The 23,024-nt window shown below is 34.5% G+C and overlaps 2 protein-coding genes across 2 annotated transcripts in view; both read left to right on the top strand.

The window, feature by feature from the left end:
- LOC107750140 (adhesion G protein-coupled receptor A2-like) overlaps positions 1-15,836 on the top strand; it is a 37,824-nt gene extending 21,988 nt beyond the window's left edge. The window contains exons 2-4 of the mRNA XM_016565407.1: positions 2,205-2,276; positions 13,033-13,104; positions 15,656-15,836. Coding sequence (XP_016420893.1) covers positions 2,205-2,276; positions 13,033-13,104; positions 15,656-15,836 — 325 coding nt within the window. The remainder of the gene's footprint in view (positions 1-2,204; positions 2,277-13,032; positions 13,105-15,655) is intronic.
- A 1,677-nt stretch (positions 15,837-17,513) lies between these two features.
- LOC107750141 (adhesion G protein-coupled receptor A3-like) overlaps positions 17,514-23,024 on the top strand; it is a 134,447-nt gene continuing 128,936 nt past the window's right edge. The window contains exons 1-2 of the mRNA XM_016565408.1: positions 17,514-17,638; positions 20,638-20,801. Coding sequence (XP_016420894.1) covers positions 17,514-17,638; positions 20,638-20,801 — 289 coding nt within the window. The remainder of the gene's footprint in view (positions 17,639-20,637; positions 20,802-23,024) is intronic.

Raw genomic sequence — 23,024 nt, forward strand, 5'->3', positions numbered from 1 at the left:
GACTCATAACCTTTAGCTGCTGGATTAAATCACACTCAATGACACAGACCATTTGCTCCGGCGGTCCGAGAAAGACAATATTTAATTTGTCCCTCTTTCTCTCTCTCTGCTTATCCTTGAAGAACATAATTGATATTGTAAATAGAAAGTTGGAAGGTCGCTGGAGTTTCGGCATGCACTGTTTACATAATGTACAATTATGTTTTGCCTGCCATTTCCTGGATGTTAGACAGAGGCCTGAAACAGGCGTGTGGGGGCGAATGACCTTGTGACACACACAACAACACGCTTAACACACAACACACACACAACACGCTTAACACACACAAACACTGAACTCACTGTTACATCCGCAGTACATGCGCTCAGACACGGAGGAAAAACACGCTTGAATCTGCAGCAGATGGAGTCTCAAAAAACTGTATAAATGGTTCTGTTAAAAAATATTACATTTCAGATGTCTAATTGCTTTCACACATCACAACAGCTTTCACACGCTATACAAAAATTATATTTTGACAAGGCATCTTCTGGAAATTATTAGTGCAAGTCGTGACATTCTTGCCACATTACCTAATTTTTCTAGACTAATTTCAGTGCTTCAGGAAGTGTTTTAATTAGTAATATGTTAATTCATTAATTAACCAATAGGGCAGTATGTGCATGCATTTCAAATCAGTAGCCAATTAAAATAGCATAAAAAAATTAATCAAATATTTAAAAATATTATATAACAATTAATAATATTAATTATTCAAATTTTATTAGGTAGTGAAATATGCTACCATTGATTTACCAATAGGTTGTGCATACTGAAGCCAATTAAAATTACGGTAAATAAAAATAATTAATTAATAGATAATTAATTAATTAAAAAGCTAAATAAATAAATAAATATTATATATTATATAACAAAAAATATTAATTACATATACCTCACTTAACTCAGCTTATTTTTATTAATTAATTAATTAATTTATGTTTGTTTGTTTGTCTTACTTTATGATTTTTGTTTTAACCTAATAACCCTGATGTGATTATTCCTAAAAGAAATAGTTCCCAGCACCTGTATAACCTGTGTCCATCTGTATTGCTGAGGGTTGTCTCTCATTTTTATTTATAGGCCTAATTATTTTGTAAGCGTGTTGTCTTCATCATTGGCGTGTCCTGAAGGCCGTGTGCGTCTGAAACTGTCTGATCAGTGGTTTGAATGCATGCGTGACGGAGGTGATGTGTGCTGCATTACTGCATGAACTCCATTCACATTCACACATGACCTTCATTATGTGTGTGTGTGTGTCTGTTAGTGTGTGTGTGTGTGTGTGTGCGCGTTTTTGTGACAAATGAGGACAGACATCTGAGTGAAAATGTGTGTGTGTGTGTGAGTGTGAATGTGTGTGAGTGTGAGTGTGTGTGTGTGTGAGTGAAAATGTATGTGTGTGTGAGTGAGTGTGAGTGTGAGTGTGAGTGTGTGTGTGTTTGTGTGTGTGTGTGTGTGAGTGTGTGTGTGTGTGTTTTTTTTATTAATTATTTCAGTTTTAGTTATTTTAGTACAAATTAAACTAAACAAAAATTTGAAATGTTGCCTTGGCAGCAAGCTAAAATACGTTTTTTTTTAAAATATTTTAATTTATTTTATTTCAGTTAACATTTTTTATTTCAAGTAATGCAGTTTTTAATGTTTTTAGTTTTAGTTAACTATAATAACACCGGAATTAACCAATGTTTATATGTAAATAAAAGGCTAAAATAAATATTTCTGAACATTCATCTTTTGTCGAACTATACACAACAAATATTGTCGCTATACATTGATATATATATAAAAATCAAAGTAAATGTGTATTTCTGTAGAGTAGTAGAGCGTGACACTGACAATAGCAAGGTCATAGGTCATTGTTAGGCAATGCATGAATTAATTAAATGTCCACCTTAATATAATGTTAGGTATGCTTTGAAAAAAAAAAGTCTGCAAATGCATAAATGTAAATATAATGCCTTAATAACCCTTCAGCAAGTTAATTTCCAGAGCAAGTGTTGCTGGGGAAGTTTTGTTTTCTCCATTCTGACCACAAACACGCTGACGATATGAAGCAGACGGGAGATTTAGAGTCGTATAAATCTGCTGCTGGCTGTAAAGATGACGGTTTGTGTGTAAATCCTCCTGCTCTGTATTTATGGTTTGTGTTGTTGTGTCTCCTCAGGATCCTGAGCAACAATAAGATCTCGGCGCTGAAGAATAACTCTTTCCTCGGCCTGCGAGCTCTGGAGAGACTGTGAGTGCAATCGCCTTTTCCATCTGGTTATATATTGTGTAGAGATGATAATACGGGGGAGAATTGGCTCTTAGTCATGTAGAAACCATATATACACGTATATATCAATAAGTACATGAAATGAGGCCCATCCATCAGCAGAAATATGTTTTTCCAGATCTGCTCCTGGTTCCAGGTGATTATCAGGTGTAAAGTCTGTGTTTCTGCACACATACATCCAGATATCCTGAGCAGAAGCCTGAAGCGTGTTTAAAGAGCCGCTTTTATTTGGACCGGTTTTATTTTAGGGTGCACTGTTCCTTTAAATCATTAAAATTACGTATGCGCATCATGAGCAGATGTATGAGATTGAGATATATACTGTATTATGTATATATAACAGTTTTGTGGTGAAATGAGTATATTTAATATATTAATATGGTTATATAAGTTATATTAATATATTCTGTTTCAATTAATATAGTAATATATTAATACTATATAGAGACTTTAAGACCTGAAGTGGGTCTGAAAAGGTAAAGAGAGATGCGTTTCAGATCCGTGTCACGTTCAGCAGCGGCAGCTCTTAAAGTAATAGCAGCCTAAAAACCTAATAACCAGCAGCTATTAATCAAAGAAATCAATAACTTTTGTAGCTTTAAGGATTCATCTGTATTTAATTTAGAATTTAGTGTTTGATAACTTTATTCAATTTCTGTATATTTTCTACTTGCTGAAGGGCACAGGTAACTAAATATGATATTTATTATAATGGGTTTATGTGAAGATTGTTTTAAGTTCACTTAAATTAGAAGTTATTTTAAGTGGTCTAATAAATGTTAAAATTGATAGCTCTTGTAATGTTGGATGGCTAAAGTCAATGGTTAAATATTATGGGAAAAAATAATTTCCCAGAGACATCAGTTGTATTGGTATCAGTGATACTGTCCTTCAGTCATAAAAAAAGATGCCATTATACAAATATTAAAAATATACTGTCTTTATGTTGTTTCTACATTAAAGATCGAATGTGAAATTATTGCAATGCAAAAGTATTTTTAAAAACTTTAATGTTAAGTGGGATTAATCGTGATTAATAAAAAACAAAGTGTGATTAATTAGTAAATTTTTTTGATTGACAGCACTCATTTTAATATTACTAATACATGGTAATATAGTAATATTAATAATATATAATAGCAACAGTTTTCAATGAAATGAGTATGCTTAATATATTAAAGTTATATCAATATAATTTGTATTATTAATATGGGAATATTGATTGGGGGTATATTAAATATATATTACAATAATAATAATATTTTAATATTAATAATGTAATAGCAACAGTTTTCTGGTTGGATAAATTCATTAATACAATTAATTTAATAATATATTAATGTTAATATGTAATAGCAGCGATTTTTCTGGTGGGATAAGTATGTAATATATTAAAGTAATTAATTATTAATATTAGTAATAATTAGTAATTCATATATTAATAATATATAGTAGCAACAGTTTTCAATGAAATGAGTATGCTTAATATATTAAAGTTATATGAATATAATTTGTATTATTAATATGGTAATATTGATTGGGGGTATATTAAATATATATTACAATAATAATAATATTTTAATATTAATAATTTAATAGCAACAGTTTTCTGGTTGGATAAATGTATTTTAATATGCTTTATATATTACAATTAATTTAATAATATATTAATGTTCATATGTAATAGCAGCGATTCTTCTGGTGGGAAGAATATGTAATATATTAAAGTAATGTTAATATATTAATAATATATAGTAGCAACAGTTTTCTGGTGAAATGAGTATTTTTAATTATAATTATATGAATGTAATATATTGTAATTTATGCAATGATGCGATCAGTGAATGATGGCAGAATGTGAAGTGTTGTGTTTGAGCACTGTCTGTGAGGAGGTGAAGAAGTCTTTCCTTTGACCCTGACTGAGTTCAGCGATTGATTCGTCCTTTAATCGAGCTCTTATCGTCGGTCCAGACGCGCTGCATCGAGCTGCTGATGCTCTGCCTTCAGTCAGAGTCAAACCAGACTCAGATCATCAGATCAGCTCATGCAAAGGGCAGCACGGTTATTTTGTGTCAGACACGTTCATGCATGTGGCTGTGTGTGATTCCAGCATTTATATGCATTTACAGCATTTGTCAAAGTAGCTGCTGGAAACCATTGCAACAATTTTTCACTGGGATAAGTATATTTCATATACTAAGTAAATAACAAAATTAATATAATAATATATTAATATTAACAATGTATAATAGCAACAATTTTTCACTGGGATAAGTATATTTCATATACTAAGTAAATAACAAAATTAATATAATAATATATTAATATTAACAATGTATAATAGCAACAATTTTTCACTGGGATAAGTATATTTCATATACTAAGTAAATAACAAAATTAATATAATAATATATTAATATTAACAATGTATAATAGCAACAATTTTTCACTGGGATAAGTATATTTAGTATATTAAATGAATATTCATATATTAACATAATAAACATTAATAATATATATAATAGCATCCGTTTTCTGGTGGCATGAGTGCATTTAAAATATTAAAGTTAGATTAATTTAAAACATTATCATTTATTTATTTATTTAGTCATTTAGCAGACGCTTTTATGTAATAATGCATTCATATTAATAATATATAATAGCAACAGTTTTTCAGAGGAATTAGTATATTAAAGTATTATTAATATCAGTATAATAGCAGCGGTTGGATGAGTATCATGGAACTTAAATATTAATTTATTCATGTGCATATTCACGCGCTATAATGAAGGGGAGCACGGGGCACAACACTCAGTTTGTGTAAATCCACAGGGGGTTCAGAGTATATATATTTTTTATCCACAGTAGTTTCACTTCTTGTCTAATACAAATATATCGCTTTGTTTCATAATTACAATGTATACGTTTTTCTTTATTTACCCTCAAACAATGGAAGAGAGATGTGACAACATTCCCCGTAGGTGGGGTACATTGTAACATTTGAGGGGCACATTGTAACATGACCACATGACAGCTTAAAATGTTATCTGATGCAAGACAAACTAAAATATCTTGTCAATAAATCTGTATGTGGGTGTGTGTGAAAATATTCAGATGTAACCCTCTTTGTAATCGTTAACCTTTTCATTAGTAACTGTAATTTAATTACACATGTGTTCTCAGTAACTGTAACAGATTATAGTTACATTTATTTTGGGTTATGCTTTATTTTAAGGTGTCCTTGTTACAGTGTAATTATACATTTAAAGGTCCCCTGAAATGCTTAGAAACACGCAGCGTTACTCTGTGTTGACGTCATTTTAACTGAAACAGGAAGACAGGGCGGGACAGATCAAGCAGCCCCGCGCCTTTTTAAAATAGCCAATAGCGTTCGTTTATATCACAGTTTGGGCTAGAGCCGTTCAGAGCCGTTGAGCTCCGTAAAGCCACATTTGACAGGGTATGCCAGCCACAATCTCATCCATATTGCTATAAAATATAGCATTCTGTGTAGAATTCAAATAGCTCCGATACATTTTGTGGTCTGCAGCGACTCGCGCATGTGATCCGCTCCGTGCTATCGAGTCTCTGGACCGGAGCAGAGTGTGTGTGCGGTGGTTAGCGTGACACAGCGCCAAACCAGACTTCTTTTTTTCCTCAATGGAAAGCATATTTACACTGTTTGAATCGTTCCCTGTCCCCTATATAGTGCACTACGTGCCATTCACTGTACAGAAAATACTAATTCTGTGGACAAGTGACCGATTTCAGCCGCGGCTTCAGCGTCTATTTTATAGTGTAGGGGGCGGGCGCTTCGGATTCTAGAGAGCATTTGATTGGACAGAAAGTTTGATGAGAAGCTGAAGTACGATGTGACGTCAAAAAAATCGTTGAGCCGTTTTGGCGGAAGTGACGAACTGCAAGCTTTGAATGCTTATATCTTCTAAATGCGAATTTTGTCACTGTTTTGGAGCACACTGCCTTATAGATAACCTTAAGACTAACATATTGATACTAACACCCAAAAAACTTTAATTTTGATTTCATGGGGACTTTAAGGACTGAATTAACTACATGTACTTACTATATGGTTAGGGTTAGGATGAGGGTTTGGTTTAGGGTTACTTGCATGTAATTATGCATCATTTATTGTTGTTATAATAGTAAGTACATGTAACATGTGTAACAAGGACACCTTAAAATAAAGTATTACCTTATTTTGTAATTAAATGACGTCACAGTCTTGTGAAAAGGGTCCATTGTGTGTTTTTTAGGGCAGTTTTCTCGGCAGTGTGAGATTTAAGGACACTGCATTTGTGCATTGAACGTTTTGTGAACCTGAGAAAACACACAGGATTTCTCCAACAAAAATAGTGTACCGAATATTTTCGTCTCTTCATGAACTGAAATTTCTGTTTGGAAGTGTATTTGATTTATTGCAGGCTTTTAAGGCTAGTCAGCACTTTATTAATGCAGTGATTTAGATATGATCGCATTAGCTTATGCCTTACTCGCGCTGATTTAATCTAGTAGCACAAAAGTGACTCAAATGATCTCATTGTTACAGAAACACAAAGTGGTTTTCATGGTTGTTTTTGTAAACTTTGTTTTAATTATATTTCAAATACCATTTGATAAGTGCTTTGGTGGGTTTTATCTTGATGCTTTCTTTGAGAGCAGCTGCTGGTTTAACGCTTCGCAAATTGAGGAAATGATGGATGGATTCACTGAGTGGAAACATGTGCCTTTATTTATTACCATTTAAATCACTTAATTGGGTCACTGGCAAATTGTTAATTATACTGAAAAGCACCTGGTTTAGTTTTTAAAGGTCAGTTTAAACATAGCAGAGCCGCCAAATATGAATTTATGATACAATCTCTTAAGTGAAAGCAGATTTTATGCTTTAACTGCCCAAATTTCATTTTGTTATATGACTAATTTCAATTGATATTAACATTAACATTCCTGAACCAAAAAATATGTCTTCTGTTGTCTGATACGTATGGCTTTTGTTTGTTTGTTTTGGTCTATTACTTGGCTGATTTTTTTCATTAATTATACTAAATTAAATTAAATTGACAGTCAATAAAAATTAAAAATAAATACATTCTAAATTAATTTAATTTTAAATAAATAAATAAAAAGCAAATAAGAATATAAATTAATGAATACATAAATTTATAAATAAATTGTCTTTATTAATAAATAATAATTATTTTTTAAATGAATGGATTAATAAATAAATATAAACAAACAAACAAAATATAAATAACGTAATCTAAGGGTCTTTATGGGATGGATGGATGGATGGAATGGATGAATAGATAGATAGATAGATAGATAGATAGATTGATATTCAGATAGATAGATAGATAGATAGATGGATGGATGGATGGATGGATGGATGGATGATAGATAGATAGATGGATAGCCATTAAAGATGAGTTCATGATAAAATCTCTAAAGTGAATGCAGATGTTTGTTTGTTCTGCTTTTAATTTAGTCAAACCACGCAATACACATTATATTTCGTTAGAATCATCAGCATTAACTCCAACAAAATAAATCAACATTTGCCAGGATCTTTCCAGCGTTTGCTCTCGCTCTCAGCATGCTGACTTTAGCTCAGAGCTTCTGCCTGAATTTAATTAGAAATGTCAACAACAGAAAACTCTCAGACTGCGATCACACGTAATGTTGTACATGATTTCCCTTCTTCAGTTAGCAGTGAAGCGCTCTGATATATCATCAGTCCAGCATAAATCAGGGTCATTCCACTCTTCATAATGACTGAGCCTGTTATTGCAGGAAACGGCCGGAGGAAGTGCACTTCCAGACGGGGATGTCACAGCGGATGCATAGGTGACCTTTTTACACCCGTCCCAACTCAAAACAGCAGCTACCGTCCAGTGTGTGTTCCTCTTTGTCTCTGAATAGCATCGTTATTTACAGTCACAATTAGGCTGATGAGAACTGGCCCGGTTTGTAGGACACACACCGTTTCCAGTAACTCATTACACAATAACAGCCCATTTAATGCTTTATTTTACACTCCCAAAGGAAGGCTTTATTGTTCGCTTGCTCGCCGTTTGCTCGTTCAGCTTAGAAAACATCATGCATTAACTTTGTCTCTTCTGAAACTCTCCACTGAAGCAATGCAGGGAAGGTTTAGAGTTGTAACATGAACGTGGACAGCAGCTCAGATCATTTGATGAGAAATGTTTGAGTTCATATTAAGACTTTTGGAAGATTGTTGAGATCTTTGCTGAAACTTTAGAGGAGAGACATCTGAGAAGCAGAAGACTTAAAACTCCACTTGTTCTCCATTTAATCTCATTGCTACTATATCTAAGAGTTGAACATTTTTAAAGGAGAGCCAAATTAATAAAACACCATTTTTTTCCTTCTGCTCACCGAGGGTCAAAAACAGAATAAATCGTGAAATATTATTACAATTTAAGTCTCTATGTGAATATATGTTAAAGTGTAATTTATTTCTGTGATCAAAGCTGAATTTTCAGCATCATTCCTCTAGTCTTCAGTCACATGATTCTTCAGAAATCATACACTTAATTTAAGAATAAAACACATTTGAACTTTTGTCAGTCAATAATTAAAACATGAGATAAAAATACTGTTAATCAGCCCAATGTGAGACATTTAACAATGAATGTCTATAATGCGGACAATGAAAAATCTGTTCTCATAATTTTACCTTCTTTAAATCTGGATTAAACCGTGTGCAGTTGTTATTTTATAATGTTTGTGTTTCCATGACCAATCATTTTACAGATCAGGATCACTGAAGGAGCCAATCAGATTCCGTCTGGCTCCTGATGCCCCGCCCCTAACCCCGCCTCCTCTGCGATCTTCATTTCTGTTTCTCTTTGTGTTTTGTAACGTTTGACAGGTCTTGACGCTCTACAGAAGCCCATCTAGAGTCGCTGTGAACATCTTTCCCAACAGCTAGTTTAAATATGTAGTGCTTTCTCAACATAACGTGCTGTTTTAGTGAAGTCATTAAAACGCTCACTAATGCTCACTAATGAGAGGCGTTCAGCTCTGCTCTCCGCAGAGTCTGCTGTTTGTTAGTTTCGGTTAATCCGCTCGTTTGCTCCATTAATCGCCTTCCTCCTGTGGGACGTTCTGGAAGAAACTATTACTGGAAGAAGAAAGGATATGTAAATCTACACATTAGTGTCGTGTGCTGCCACCTTTAGGTCAGGATGAATGGATTCTCCTGTAGATGTTCTGCTGGTGAAATATTAGGTGTGACTGGTGAAGTTTGTCAGGAGTTTAGCTCTCTACAAAGCCCGTAAAGTCACTGCAGACACGAGGGAAACATCTAGATGTCAAACAGGTTTTAATTTGAGAAGCTTTACAGCAGTAATTGACCGACCCTGTGAGTCATGGCAGCTGGAGACGCATAACATGAAGCCAGGTCTCTTAGGAATTTCTCCTGTTTATTATGAGTTAAAGGAACACTAATAAAGCAGATAATATTAACTCCCTTATTATGTTGAAATCTGGGTACTACTATTGTCTTGGGGTCAAATTGAACCCCATTGGTTTCAATGCAGTTCACACAAAATCGACACTATATATTATATAAATCCAAGACTTGTCATTTGCACTTATATATTGTTGCTATTTTGTTAGTTTTGATTGCTTTATGAGGCAGAAAACCTCTATTTTAGCTTGTCAGAAAATATGAAGTATGATAAAATATGAACTCCTGTTGTGTTAAAAAAAAAAAAAATTTACACCCTTCATGTTAAGGGTCAATTTGAACATAAATAAATAATATTTAAATAAATTGATTTCTTAATGTATAAATAATATTTTTATTTATAAATTAATAAATGTGTTAAAAACAGTTACACCATTTCATGTTAATTGAATAAATAAATAAATAAATGAATAAAATTGTCAGCAACAATAAATAAATAAATGTTGTGTTAAAAATAGTTACACCCTTCATGTTAAAAGTCAGTTTGAAATAAATAAATAAACAAATAAACAAACAAACAAATAAATAAATAAATAAATGTTGTGTTAAAAATAGTTACACCCTTCATGTTAAAATTAAGTTTGAAATAAATAAATAAACAAATAAACAAACAAACAAATAAACAAATAAATAAATGTTGTGTTAAAAATAGTTACACCCTTCATGTTAAAATTAAGTTTGAAATAAATAAATAAACAAATAAACAAACAAACAAATAAACAAATAAATAAATGTTGTGTTAAAAATAGTTACACCCTTCATGTTAAAAGTCAGTTTGAAATAAATAAATAAATTTGACAGCCATAATAAATACATAATATATATAAAAAACTGTGTAAATAAACTTACAAATATATACACCCTTCAAGTTTAGGGTCAATTTGACCCACATATTTTTGTTTAAAAGTAGCTACGCAGACATAACATAAAGACATTTCCTTCATGTTTTTTGTTTGTTTTTTTGTGACTGCTTGTAGTGACAGTTTGCACACTACAAGCGGCTACAACTAAATATAAATAGTATCCAACATTAATAGTACTTGGTGTAAATAGTATTTATTGCTATTTGTATGTGGTGTAAATAGCCACTGCCTTTTTCTTATGTCTGTTTTCAAAACCTTGTGAGAATAAAATGGGTTTCTCATGCTTATATTCAGTGCAGAAACAGACTAGTAATTCAGATCCAAAAAAACAAACAAACAAAACCAGTTTTTGACTGAGAAACTCAAATAGCAGAAGAAACAGCGAATTCTACCTGGATGATTACGAAGATGAGTTTTCATACATTTCATTCAGTTTCATTCTTTGACAAGCTACAATAAAGGTTTTTTGTTTGTTACCTGGCTTTTTTGCTGTTTTTCAAAGTGTTGATTTGAGGTGAGTTGTATAGAAATCAGTGGAGGTCGATTTGAACACCATTGATGTAACCAAGTGTGTACAGCCTTTCCCAAACACATCTGTGTGTTGAAACTTCGCATGCACATTCATGCGAAGACACCAAATTTCAAGAAGAAATAAATAGTTTAAATTAGACATCCAAATGTCTAAAACACTATATGCATGACACACGCATTATGCATTTGTTTGCATTATGATCAATCGACTGATGGCACTTTTAAGGCCTTAAACTCTTATGAAAGATGGCATGCAAACTCTTTTCCTTCAAGCTCTGGAAAACAGAAAAGTGTAAAGGCGCTGAACAGAAGTGTTTCTGGAGTCACACACCATTAGAGCCGGAGAGAAGCCATTTATCAGCAGTAATGACCGTCACACTTGAGCCTTAAATATTTCACATTAACCACATTTAATCAATCCAGAAGCCCAGAGAACTGTGATTTATAACCAGACGAGTGATTTGAAATACATATTAAGGGTATTTTTGTTCTTGAAAAGCTCCTGAAACATTCAGTTGTTGCTTCTGGCTTTACAAACAGGAGAGAAGAAGCGTCCGATCTTCCAAGAAAGATGGATTATGAAAGGTCAGACTGTCTTGTGACATTTTTCCTGCGTGTTTCTGACGGTCTGCAGATGTCTAGTGTTTGACTCCGTCCTCCTTCAGATTCCTGTCACTGCCTTCAGACACGGGAAACACAGGGACACAATTTCAGGAAGTTTGTTTTGGCCTCAGAGGAAAGTCAGGAGTCACAATCTGATTCCGCGTCATGTATTTTTAGTGCACTTGGTCTGAGACAGTCGGTCAGAGTTGAACGCATTGAGCTTTGTATAGAAGACCAGTTCCACCACAACATTAAACAAAAATATATAATTGCAACATTTTATCTCACAATTCTGATTTTTTTTCCCCCCGCAGTTTTGAGAGAAAAAAAAGGAAAAAAGAGAATTGTCATATAAAAGACAAAGTTGCAATGACCTTTTTTAATTTTTATTCTGTGGTGGAAACAAAAAACAGAACTGTGAAATATAAACTTTAAAAAAAATAAATAAAAAAAAAGTCAGAATTGCAAGATTAAAACTCACTATTCTGAGAAAAAAGTCAGAATTGTGAGATATAAACTGACTCAGAGTTGCGAGATATAAAGTCAGAATTGTGAGATATGAACTTAGAATTGCGAGGAAACCGTGGCAATTAGATTTTTTATTTATTTAATATTTGTGCCAAAAACAGGTTTCCGTAGGTTTGATGTGTTTCTGTATGTTTGGAAGTGTGGATTTCATAACTTGCTAGTTATAGATCAAATATCTCTCTCCTTCTTAACAGTTTTTTTCATCTGTTTTTCAAATACTACTAATGAATTCATTAAAATACATTTTTAAAAGTTTGGGGTTGGTAAAATTTTTTAAATTTAATATTTTTGAAAGAAGTCTCTTCTGCTCACCAGGGCTGCATTTATTTGATCAAAAATACAGTAAAATTGTGAAATATTATTACAATTTAAAATATCTGTTTTCTGTGTGAATATCTGTTAAACTGTAATTTATTTCTGTGATCAAAGCTGAATTTTCAGCATCATTACTCCAGTCTTCAGTGTCACATGATCTTCAGAAATCATTCTAATATGCTGATTTGCTGCTCGAGAAACATTTCTGATTATTATCAATGTTGAAAACAGTTGTGCTGCACAATATTTTTGTGGAAACCGTGATGCATTTTATTTTTCAGGATTCACAGATGAACAGAAAGTTCAAAAGAACAGCATTTGTTTGAAATAGAAATCTCTCTTCTCTTTCTCTGTCTGTCTTCAGGGATCTCAGCAGTAATCTCATTAGCAGAATTGCCCCCGGCGCGTTTCATGGCCTGACGGCTCTGAGGAGACTGTAAGTATGATTATGACCTTGGAAATGTGCTTGAAAACCTAATCAGATGCTGCAATGCCTCTATAAATGTTTCTACAGCTAAATAAAAATTCTGAACATTTCAACACATTTTGTACGGTCTTCAGACTACAGAGCGTGAACACAAATAAAAACGGGAACTTTTGAAAGCAGCTGCCTATCAGCGGGTATCGAATTGAGTCGAAATAGTCTTCTGTTCGTAGTTCGGAGTTCGTCTGCAGCATCTCCACATCTTACAAGATCAGATATTTGTCAGTGAGCTCAGGATCTGCTGAGCAGCAAATCCTCCAGCATTGTTTCTCCACCAGTGATCAGTCAAATCTGACTTTTTTTTTTCAGCTGCCTATCAGCGGGTATCGAATTGAGTCGAAATAGTCTTCTGTCCGTAGTTCGTAGTTCGTCTGCAGCATCTCCACATCTTACAAGATCAGATATTTGTCAGTGAGCTCAGGATCTGCTGAGCAGCAAATCCTCCAGCATTGTTTCTCCACCAGTGATCAGTCAAATCTGACTTTTTTTTTTGACCCACCACCAATATTTAGGCCCGTGTTTTCTGATTTGTTACTTAGATTTGAGTGAACTAACATTCAGCCAATCACAAGGCGAATCATCTCTTGGGCGCGTCTGCCATAAGCTTAAAATCTCCTGCTGCACTCGCGATTTCTTTCATTCATTCACTTCTTTACTCTTTGGCGGTCTGGGGTAAAATGCACCTCAGAAAAAAGCAGATTACGTTCGTTTTTCAAACACACAATTTAAGTATGTGTTATGTGGCGATGACACGAACCACGCGATCAAGTTTCCATGTTATGATTTAACTTACTGTAACGAGCGATGCGACGCAACAAAAGACAATAGAACCCGTTAAGTACCTCGTCACGTTGCGCCGGAGCCAGTGTGTGTTAAATGATAAAAGCGTCTGCTAAATGAGACATAACTGATTATTGTGTTCTGCTGTCTTTTGTCGCGTCGTGCTGCTCGCGTCCGGAGTAGAATTATCCCTTCCCAATAAAGCAAAGTTGTTTTGCGCCAAATACTTATCTTATCATACTTGATCATTTTCATTACTGCTAACATGAATGTACTTACTTTGTACATTATGTACATCATTTGTTTACCTTTGAGGGTCACATCACCTGACAGCTGTCCTCCCCTCCCACTTTTAAAATGGCTGCTATACGCCCCTGGTTGGTGGACACTGCCGTATTAGCAGAGACCCCACCCTGAGCGAACTGCACACAATCGTATTGAAATATTTAGCACGATCAAACTGCACTAGATGTTAAGTTTTGCGAAGGAGGCTGGTAGGCAGGGGCGCATTAATGCAGGGGCCTACACTGGAAAGACGTGCTTTTTCGAATAATTATTTGAATATATGGGAATTTGCAGCAGTGACAACAGCATTTTGTAAACAAAAGATTGCGTATCGCAAATCATTTTCTGTAGATCAGGACTTGCCCCCCAAACCGAAGGTTTTACTGTAGATTCAGTCACTGTGTTGCTGCTTCAGAGTCCCAATCTCAAATCTGGGGATGGAAGAATAGGAATCATCCTATTGTTTAAATGTGATCATTAAACTTTGAACGGCTATGATTGAATTAAGCGCGAGCACGGCACGCTTCAAAATAAAAACGCAGTTAGCAATCACCAAATAGCTCACATTTATGACAACTTGCCAAGTGTTGTTCCAATCTACTGATGATGAATAATGAATATTTTATGTAATTTATGGTGTTGAAATCATACCTGTAAAATCACATTTCGGCCAGGAAAGTTTTGATGGCATTTTCTTTTCATATTACCTCCGTATAATGCCTGTAATAACATAATGTTTACTTTATGCAACTGTTCCACAAGCGCCACCTTCTGGCAAAGAATGAATTGGCATATTCACTTATATTCACATTTCACGCAGAACAGTGTCGTGAATGTTAACTGGCATATCAACAAGGGAAAAAAATTGAAATTTTACATAATTTTCAGGAAGCTTAAAAAAAAAGTTATCTAGGGAAGGGGGGGCGCTACTGTAACGCTGTAGCCCAGGGGCCTCTGCTGGTAGGAAACCTTTGAGCTGTTTTTATGATCAATGTGCATAACAGTGACTGTAAAATATGTATTTTAGGTATGGAAATGACATTTTGAGTTATGAAATTTGGGATATGGTCATTGCTCTACTCACGCAGACCTGGCAACCCTGGCAGTATTAAGCAGAGCAGACGCTTTCAGTTTAGAATTTTTTTTCAACTGAACTTAAATTATTTTCATTTCTATAAAAAAGCAAAACGACACCGTACCGTAAACCAACTCTTTACGGTAATTTGGGAATTTTTAAACTGTGTTTACGAAGTCATTCGGCAAAAATGGACATTTTGACTTTTTTTTTGTAGTAGTAGGCCTAAATTTAACAGCAGAACCAGAAATGTAGCTATCACCAGATCCGAAAGCACCACCGAATAGCGAATTGAAAAAAGTGTTTTTAATCGTTCAGTGTTTTGAAACTTCTACATCTTGAATATTAGCTCACATCTTTAAGCAGCACTCTTGAGAATGAGAGCTGCAGCCGATCTAAGGTTCATTCTGCAGGGAAGAGGCTTTCAGCATCTCGACGTACAGACGCAGGAGCCATGCAGACCTTTAATGTGACACTGATTGCTGGATTTGAGCGGCTGATTGTGGATGTGCGTGTGCCAGGCTGCTGGATGCGTATAATTTAAGCGGCAGGTCTCAGCGCTAATTTAAGAGTTCCCAACCCATGATTACAGCATTGAACCGAACCGAGCCGCTCCCACTGCACCACAGCAGCGCATGTTTCTCATTACAACACACACACACACACACGTTTGTTTCTGTCAATTGTGGGGACTTTCCATAGACTTCTATTACTTTTATACTGACCAAACGATATTTTCCATCCCCTAACCCTAAACCTACCCCTTACAGAAAACCTTTTGCATTCTTACACTTTCAGATAAACATCATTTACTATTTTTAATAATGCTTTTCCCTCGTGGGGACCGCAGGCCAGTCTACACAATGTCAAAAATTTCAGGTTTTACTGTCCTTGTGGAGACATTTGGTCACTCACACACACACACACACACACTCACTCACACTCACACACAGTTTTCTACTGTTTAAATGGGTCATAATATGAGGAACACTGTACTGTGAAAAGCTACTGTACATATCAGAGCTCAAAAACTAGTCCAAAACGAGCACTTATTGAAGCTATTATATTAGCTTACTTATTTTATTGAACTTATGAAGTCACACAAATTAATTGGTTCACACAAGCACACCTACACACATATAAGGTAGCAGAAGTGTTTAAAACATACGAGCACAGTTCAGTTGAATAATAAAGTTAACTTTATGTTGTTCTGTTTTGTGTTCATCTGCTTCTCCCATTTGCTCTTTTTACATCGACTATCACTCTATACGGACTAATCTGATTCAACAATCATTTCTCAAATATTTATTACAATATATACTGATAAATTGAACATTCACATCAATGGTCTGAGAGACTGGAGGCTTTCAGCTGATTTCTATTGAACTATCAGCAACTGAACTGCAGCTCAAACTATTTCAAATATAGTGAATTAAGCTACAAAATCCATCATATGCACAATGTTTCCATCTAACATGTATTTTGAGCTGCAGCTCGTTATTAATGGCCATCGATGCTGTAATTAATTAGCCATCTTCAAGAATGGGCTAAAAACACATTTCTTCGATCTTTATTTGACCCTCTATTGTATTTTATCTACTCGTTTTCTATTTATTTATTTGTATAAACAAAACACTTGATCCTTTAACTCTTGCACTCTTTACAATACTTGCTTTCTTTTTATTTAAAAAATGTTCCTCCAATACTAACGTTCACAATACTTTTTCTATTCTTCTGACTTTTCTTTCTTGGTAAAAAAAGAGACCCTCTAACACTAATGTTCTCTATAAGTTTTCTATTCTATCTACTTGTTTTCTTTTTATGTATTATAAAAAACAACAATAACAACAACAAAACCTTGCTATGTGTACTTTTGATCAGAACTTTGGAGGGGGTTCGCGAATAATTTAATTTAGATCAGAACTTTGGAGCGGGTTTGCAAATCATTTAATTTAGATCGGAACTTCGGAGCGGGTTCGTGAATCATTTAATTTAGATCGGAACTTCGGAGCGGGTTTGCAAATCATTTAATTTAGATCGGAACTTCGGAGCGGGTTCGCGAATAATTTAATTTAGATCAGAACTTCGGAGCGGGTTCGCGAATCATTTAATTTGGATCGGAACTTTGGAGCGAGTTCGCAAATAATTTAATTTAGATCAGAACTTTGGAGCGGGTTTGCAAATCATTTAATTTAGATCGTTCTAGCTCTGTTTTAATGCTATGAGTTTTGAATTGTGGGATAGGTTTGTGTGTAACGTCTGTGTGTTTTTCAGGAATTTGTCTGGGAATATCTTTTCCACGCTGCCGGAGGGTTTGTTCACACATGTCCCGTCTCTCAGAGCGCTGTAAGATCTCTGCACTGTTTTCTACTGTTTAAATGGGTCATAATATGAGGAACACTGTACTATGAAAAGCTACTGTACATATCAGAGCTCAAAAAACTAGTCCAAAACGAGCATTTATTGAAGCTATTATATTAGCTTACTTATTTTATTAACTTTATGAAGTCACACAAATTAATTGGTTCACACAAGCACACCTACACACATATAAGGTAACAGAAGTGTTTAAAACATACGAGCACAGTTCAGTTGAATAATAAAGTTAACTTTATGTTGTTCTGTTTTGTGTTCATCTGCTTCTCCCATTTGCTCTTTTTACATCGACTATCACTCTATATGGACTAATCTGATTCAACAATCATTTCTTAAATATTTATTACAATATATACTGATAAATTGAACATTCACATCAATGGTCTGAGAGACTGGATGCTTTCAACTGATTTCTATTGAACTATCAGCAACTGAACTGCAGCTCAAACTATTTCAAATATAGTGAATTAAGCTACAAACTCCATCATATGCACAATGTTTCCATCTAACATGTATTTTGAGCTGCAGCTCGTTATTAATGGCCATCAATGCTGTAATTAATTAGCCATCTTCAAGAATGGGCTAAAAACACATTTCTTCGATCTTTATTTGACTCTCTATTGTATTTTATCTACTCGTTTTCTATTTATTTATTTGTATAAACAAAACACTTGATCCGTTAACTCTTGCACTCTTTACAATACTTGCTTTCTTTTTATTTAAAAAATGTTCACAATTCTTTTTCTATTCTTCTGACTTTTCTTTCTTGGTAAAAAAAGAGACCCTCTAACACTAATGTTCTCTATAAGTTTTCTATTCTATCTACTTGTTTTCTTTTTATGTATTATAAAAAACAACAATAACAACAACAAAACCTTGCTATGTGTACTTTTGATCGGAACTTTGGTGCGGGTTCGCCAATCATTTAATTTAGATCGGAACTTCGGAGGGGGTTCGCGAATAATTTAATTTAGATCGGAACTTTGGAGCGGGTTCGCGAATCATTTAATTTAGATCGGCACTTCGGAGCGGGTTCGCGAATCATTTAATTTAGATCAGAACTTTGGAGCGGGTTCGCGAATCATTTAATTTAGATCGGCACTTCGGAGCGGGTTCGCGAATCATTTCATTTAGATCAGCACATCTGAGCGGGTTCGCCAATCATTTCGCGAATTGAATGATTCACAGTCTGTGCTCCGAGTTCTGATCTGAAATGATGGTTTGCAAATCATTGTTCAGATCACGACTTCGTAGTGCGGATCATTTGATTTAGATCAGAACTTTGTGTATTGTGAATCATTTGATCGGATCTTTGGAGCTGGTTCGCAAATAGATTCAGATCAGAACTTCCAATTGGGTTTGCAAATCATTTCGCGGATTGCATGAATCGTGATCCGATTTTATATTTTTTTGTTTTCACTTCAGCTTTAGTTAAAGTTATAGATATTTTCATGGTTTTGTTAATAATTTGAATTGAATTTTATATGTTTTCACTTTCATTTTATTTAAAGTTGTAGTAATTTTGTTTTTAACTATTACATTAATTCAGAATCTGTTGTCTCGAAACCACAAGTAAATTATTACATTTATTTTGTTTATTTGGACACATGGAATGGGAACACTGCTGTAGTCGTAATTGTTTTTATGATATTGGATTTTTTATTTATTATTTTTTTGCATAAATTGCATTTCTATTGCATACGATGCCTAACTAGAGTGATCAGAAACTCAGTCAGTCCAGTCAGAGTAATGCAGAGGAACTAGATGGTTGCTATTATTCATAAACGGCAGAATAATTAATGAGAATAAAAGTAATGCAGCTCTACAGAAGACAGTACACTCTAAAAAATGCTGGGTTAAAAACAACCCAACTTGGGTTATTTGGCAACCCGGCGCTGGGTAAATACTGGACAGAACACATGCTGGGTTATTTTGATCCAGCTGATTGGGTTAAATGTTTTTACCCACCATGCTGGGTTGTTTTATTTAAGTCAACTATTGTTTAAAAATATTATATTGCTGGTTTAAAACGGGCTGGAAATTAAAAATCACACACAGAATAGTGAGCAATAATCAAAAGATGAACATTTATTACTAAGCAAGAACACCCATGGACAAAATACAAGACAAATTGAATTTATTTGGGTGAATACAGCATAGTTTACAATATCACGTACATTTAAACTCGTTTAACAAGGATTTTAGAAATAAAAAATCTAACATTTAAAAGTAGCATTTTAATTTAAGTGTATTCAACTGTTCTCCGTAATCGATTTTCACTAAAATAGCGCTAAATCTTGTGTCGCCGAAATCTGAGCGGGAACTGCGAACTTAAGACCGCCGCCTCGCGTTTCACTCGTAGCTGAAAGATGCCATGATGACTGACTCCAAAACCTGCCCATAAACAAACAGTACTGAGGTTAGAGAACGTATTTTAACATCAAATTAAATTAAACTCAGTATTATAACGAATAAAATCCATTTATGTTATGCAAGGCAAAAGGCGTTTCCAGCGCGAAACAACCGCTGCTGACGCAGCTGACATCTCGTCCTTTTGTTGCATTGCGCAAAATAATATAATTTACAGCACAGTAAAGACTTTATAAATGGAATTAAATGTATGTAATCCTTTATTTCGCTGAAGAAGTGCACCAAATCGCCGGCGTTGAGGCGTAGAGGACTCAATAAGCTCTGACTGTAACTCAGCAGCTGGGTTGTTTCATCGGAGACAGGCTCAACTCAGCGGTTGGGTAGAAAAAAATAACCCAGCGTTAAAAATGACCCAGGAACTTAGTTACAGAAAACTACCCAGCACCTGGGTAAAAAATGAAAAACAACCCAATAACATGACCCAACAAGCTGAACCCAGCATTTTTTAGAGTGTAGAGGGGTTTTTCAGATGTTGTTCTCCTGCAGGATGATATGAGTGAATGTGAGTGATGGAGGTGCTGTGGCTGTGTGTTTTTCAGGCACGTGGGCACAGACTATCTGTTCTGTGATTGTCAGCTGCGCTGGTTGTTGTCGTGGATCAGATCTCAGGCGGTGCGTGTGGGGAATGAATCCGTATGCGTGTATCCGGCTCGTCTTCATGGACTGGAGCTGCGCAGCCTTCAGGAGCAGCAGCTCACCTGCGGTAAGACTTCACTGATGTTCACCAGCCCTCGTGGAAAAACATCAAACAAATATCTGTTTTACTATCTCCAGAGATAAAAAAAAGAGAGAATTCAGTAAGAATGAATGATTTCCACTGATGACGTTGTGTTTGCATGGGTTGTGTGTGTATTTTAGCATCCAATTCACTCTTAATTCGTTAAAGGAAATCAGGATATGCACAATTCATAATAAGCCTCATTTGCATAGCAGGAGTTTGCATTGACAAATGGACAAAAATAACCCTAAAATCATTTTCTCAGTTAAAGTGCTGCAAATGCTGCATGCATCTCCTCTGAAGTGAAAATGAATGTCAATAAAACAGCCTTGTTTATGTAGAATGCAGAAAAAAATATATTTTTTATAAATTAAATAAAATCACAAAAAAGTTATTTATTTGAATTTTACTGTTGCAGTACTGTTACTGTTTAGAATAAAAACTATTCTTGCACAAACATACACTGTAAAAAAAATTCCGTAAAATTTACGGTAAAAAACCGGCAGCTGTGGTTGCCGGAAATTTACCGTAAAAAATACGGTAGCAACGTTTTAGGTTTTACGGTTATAACTTAAATTTACAGTTAAATACCGTAATTTCATTAACTGATATAATGTTAATACATGTAATGTCCAATACAGTTTTTCACCGTATATAGTAGGGGAATTTACCGTTAACCATTTAACAGGTTTTTACTGTAGCATTTTTACAGTCTTTTACCGTTAAATTCACGGTCATTTTTTACAGTGTACCCATTTTTCTGTAAAAATGTATTTAGTAAGAACAAGTTACGCACACTGATGACATAATATTCGCATGTGCTGTGTGCATTATTTTAAGGATTTTTTTATTATTATTATTTTGCTGTTGCAAATCTTTCTTTTTTCCCACATTTTGCACTATTACAATTAAAAAAAGATGTTATTGCTCAAACATGCCCACATTTTTGAGTGAGAATATATTCAGTAAGAATGAATTATGCCCACTGATTAATTTGTATTTGCATGTGTTGTGTGCATTTTTTTTAGCATGCAATTCACTCAAATTCAGAAAAAGGAATTCAGAAAATCAGGTGACGCACAAACACATCAACATTTAAACGGTTAAACAGTGTTGCAAATACTACATGCATCTCCTGAAAGTGAAAATGAGTGTTAATAGAACGGCCTTGTTTACATAGCATGCACATGTATTTATTTTTAAATTAAATAAAATGATTAAAAAAATATTATTTTTACTTTTGCAAACCTTCATTTTTTTCACATTTTGCATTTTTGGAATAAAAAAAAAAAAACATTGTTGCACAAACACGCCCACATTTTTTTTGTCAATCCCATTCAGTTCTTAATAAGCCTCATTTGCATAGATGAATAGAATAGAATAGTTTTTGGATGAGCTGTAGATACATGTAAATATTTCTAGAAAAACATGGATCGATGTTTGATCATATTGCTGTAGCTGCTTTTCTGTGCTTTATATTCAGTGTGCCGGCTCTTCTTAAGTGCTCTTAAGTAACAGTTCTGTATCTCATGGCCTCTGGTGGCTTATTGCTGTATTTAATGTCAGCAGAAGAACTCATAATGCTGTAAAGTGCACATGTGGTTTGTGTGTGTTATAAGGAGGTGAATTGGCAGAGTGATTTGTGGCACAGCTGGATCGTCTTTTATAGCATTACAGTGGTTATTTTCACAGCTTTAACTTCAGTAGCTCACTTAAACTCACTCCTCCAGTGGGTACGCCGTCCTGAGGCTCCGCTCAATGACGTTTGGGAGTCATTTCTGCATATCTGTGTGTCTGGATGAACTGCGTGTGAAGCATTGTCTGAATACGGCAGCCTGAAAAGACAGTTGTTTAGGCAGTGTATAGTGCAGGAAACTAGTGATTCTTGTAGAGTTTGACATCAACATGTTAAAAACACTATTTTTCTCCAGTATCAAACTACTTGAACATGTCAAAACGCTTCTGTGCTTGCATGCGAAGTAGGATTCATTTTAGTGAATCAGTTCGTTCAGATGATTCAGTTCAGTGAACTGGTTTGAAAAAAGATTTGTTTGCATTTTATCAGTTCTGTTTAGTGTTTATGAATCTGTTCAAGTGTATTGCCGCCACTTTTATTGTTTCTGTGCCACTTAAACACTGCTGATCACAACACTCATGTATATTATCTGGTAGTTTTAGATATTTGTGTCCCTGGAGCACAAAAGCAGT

This window comes from Sinocyclocheilus rhinocerous, unplaced genomic scaffold (assembly GCF_001515625.1).
Source record: "Sinocyclocheilus rhinocerous isolate Xijiao unplaced genomic scaffold, SAMN03320098_v1.1 scaffold1822, whole genome shotgun sequence".
NCBI classification, from domain to species: Eukaryota; Metazoa; Chordata; class Actinopteri; order Cypriniformes; family Cyprinidae; genus Sinocyclocheilus; species Sinocyclocheilus rhinocerous.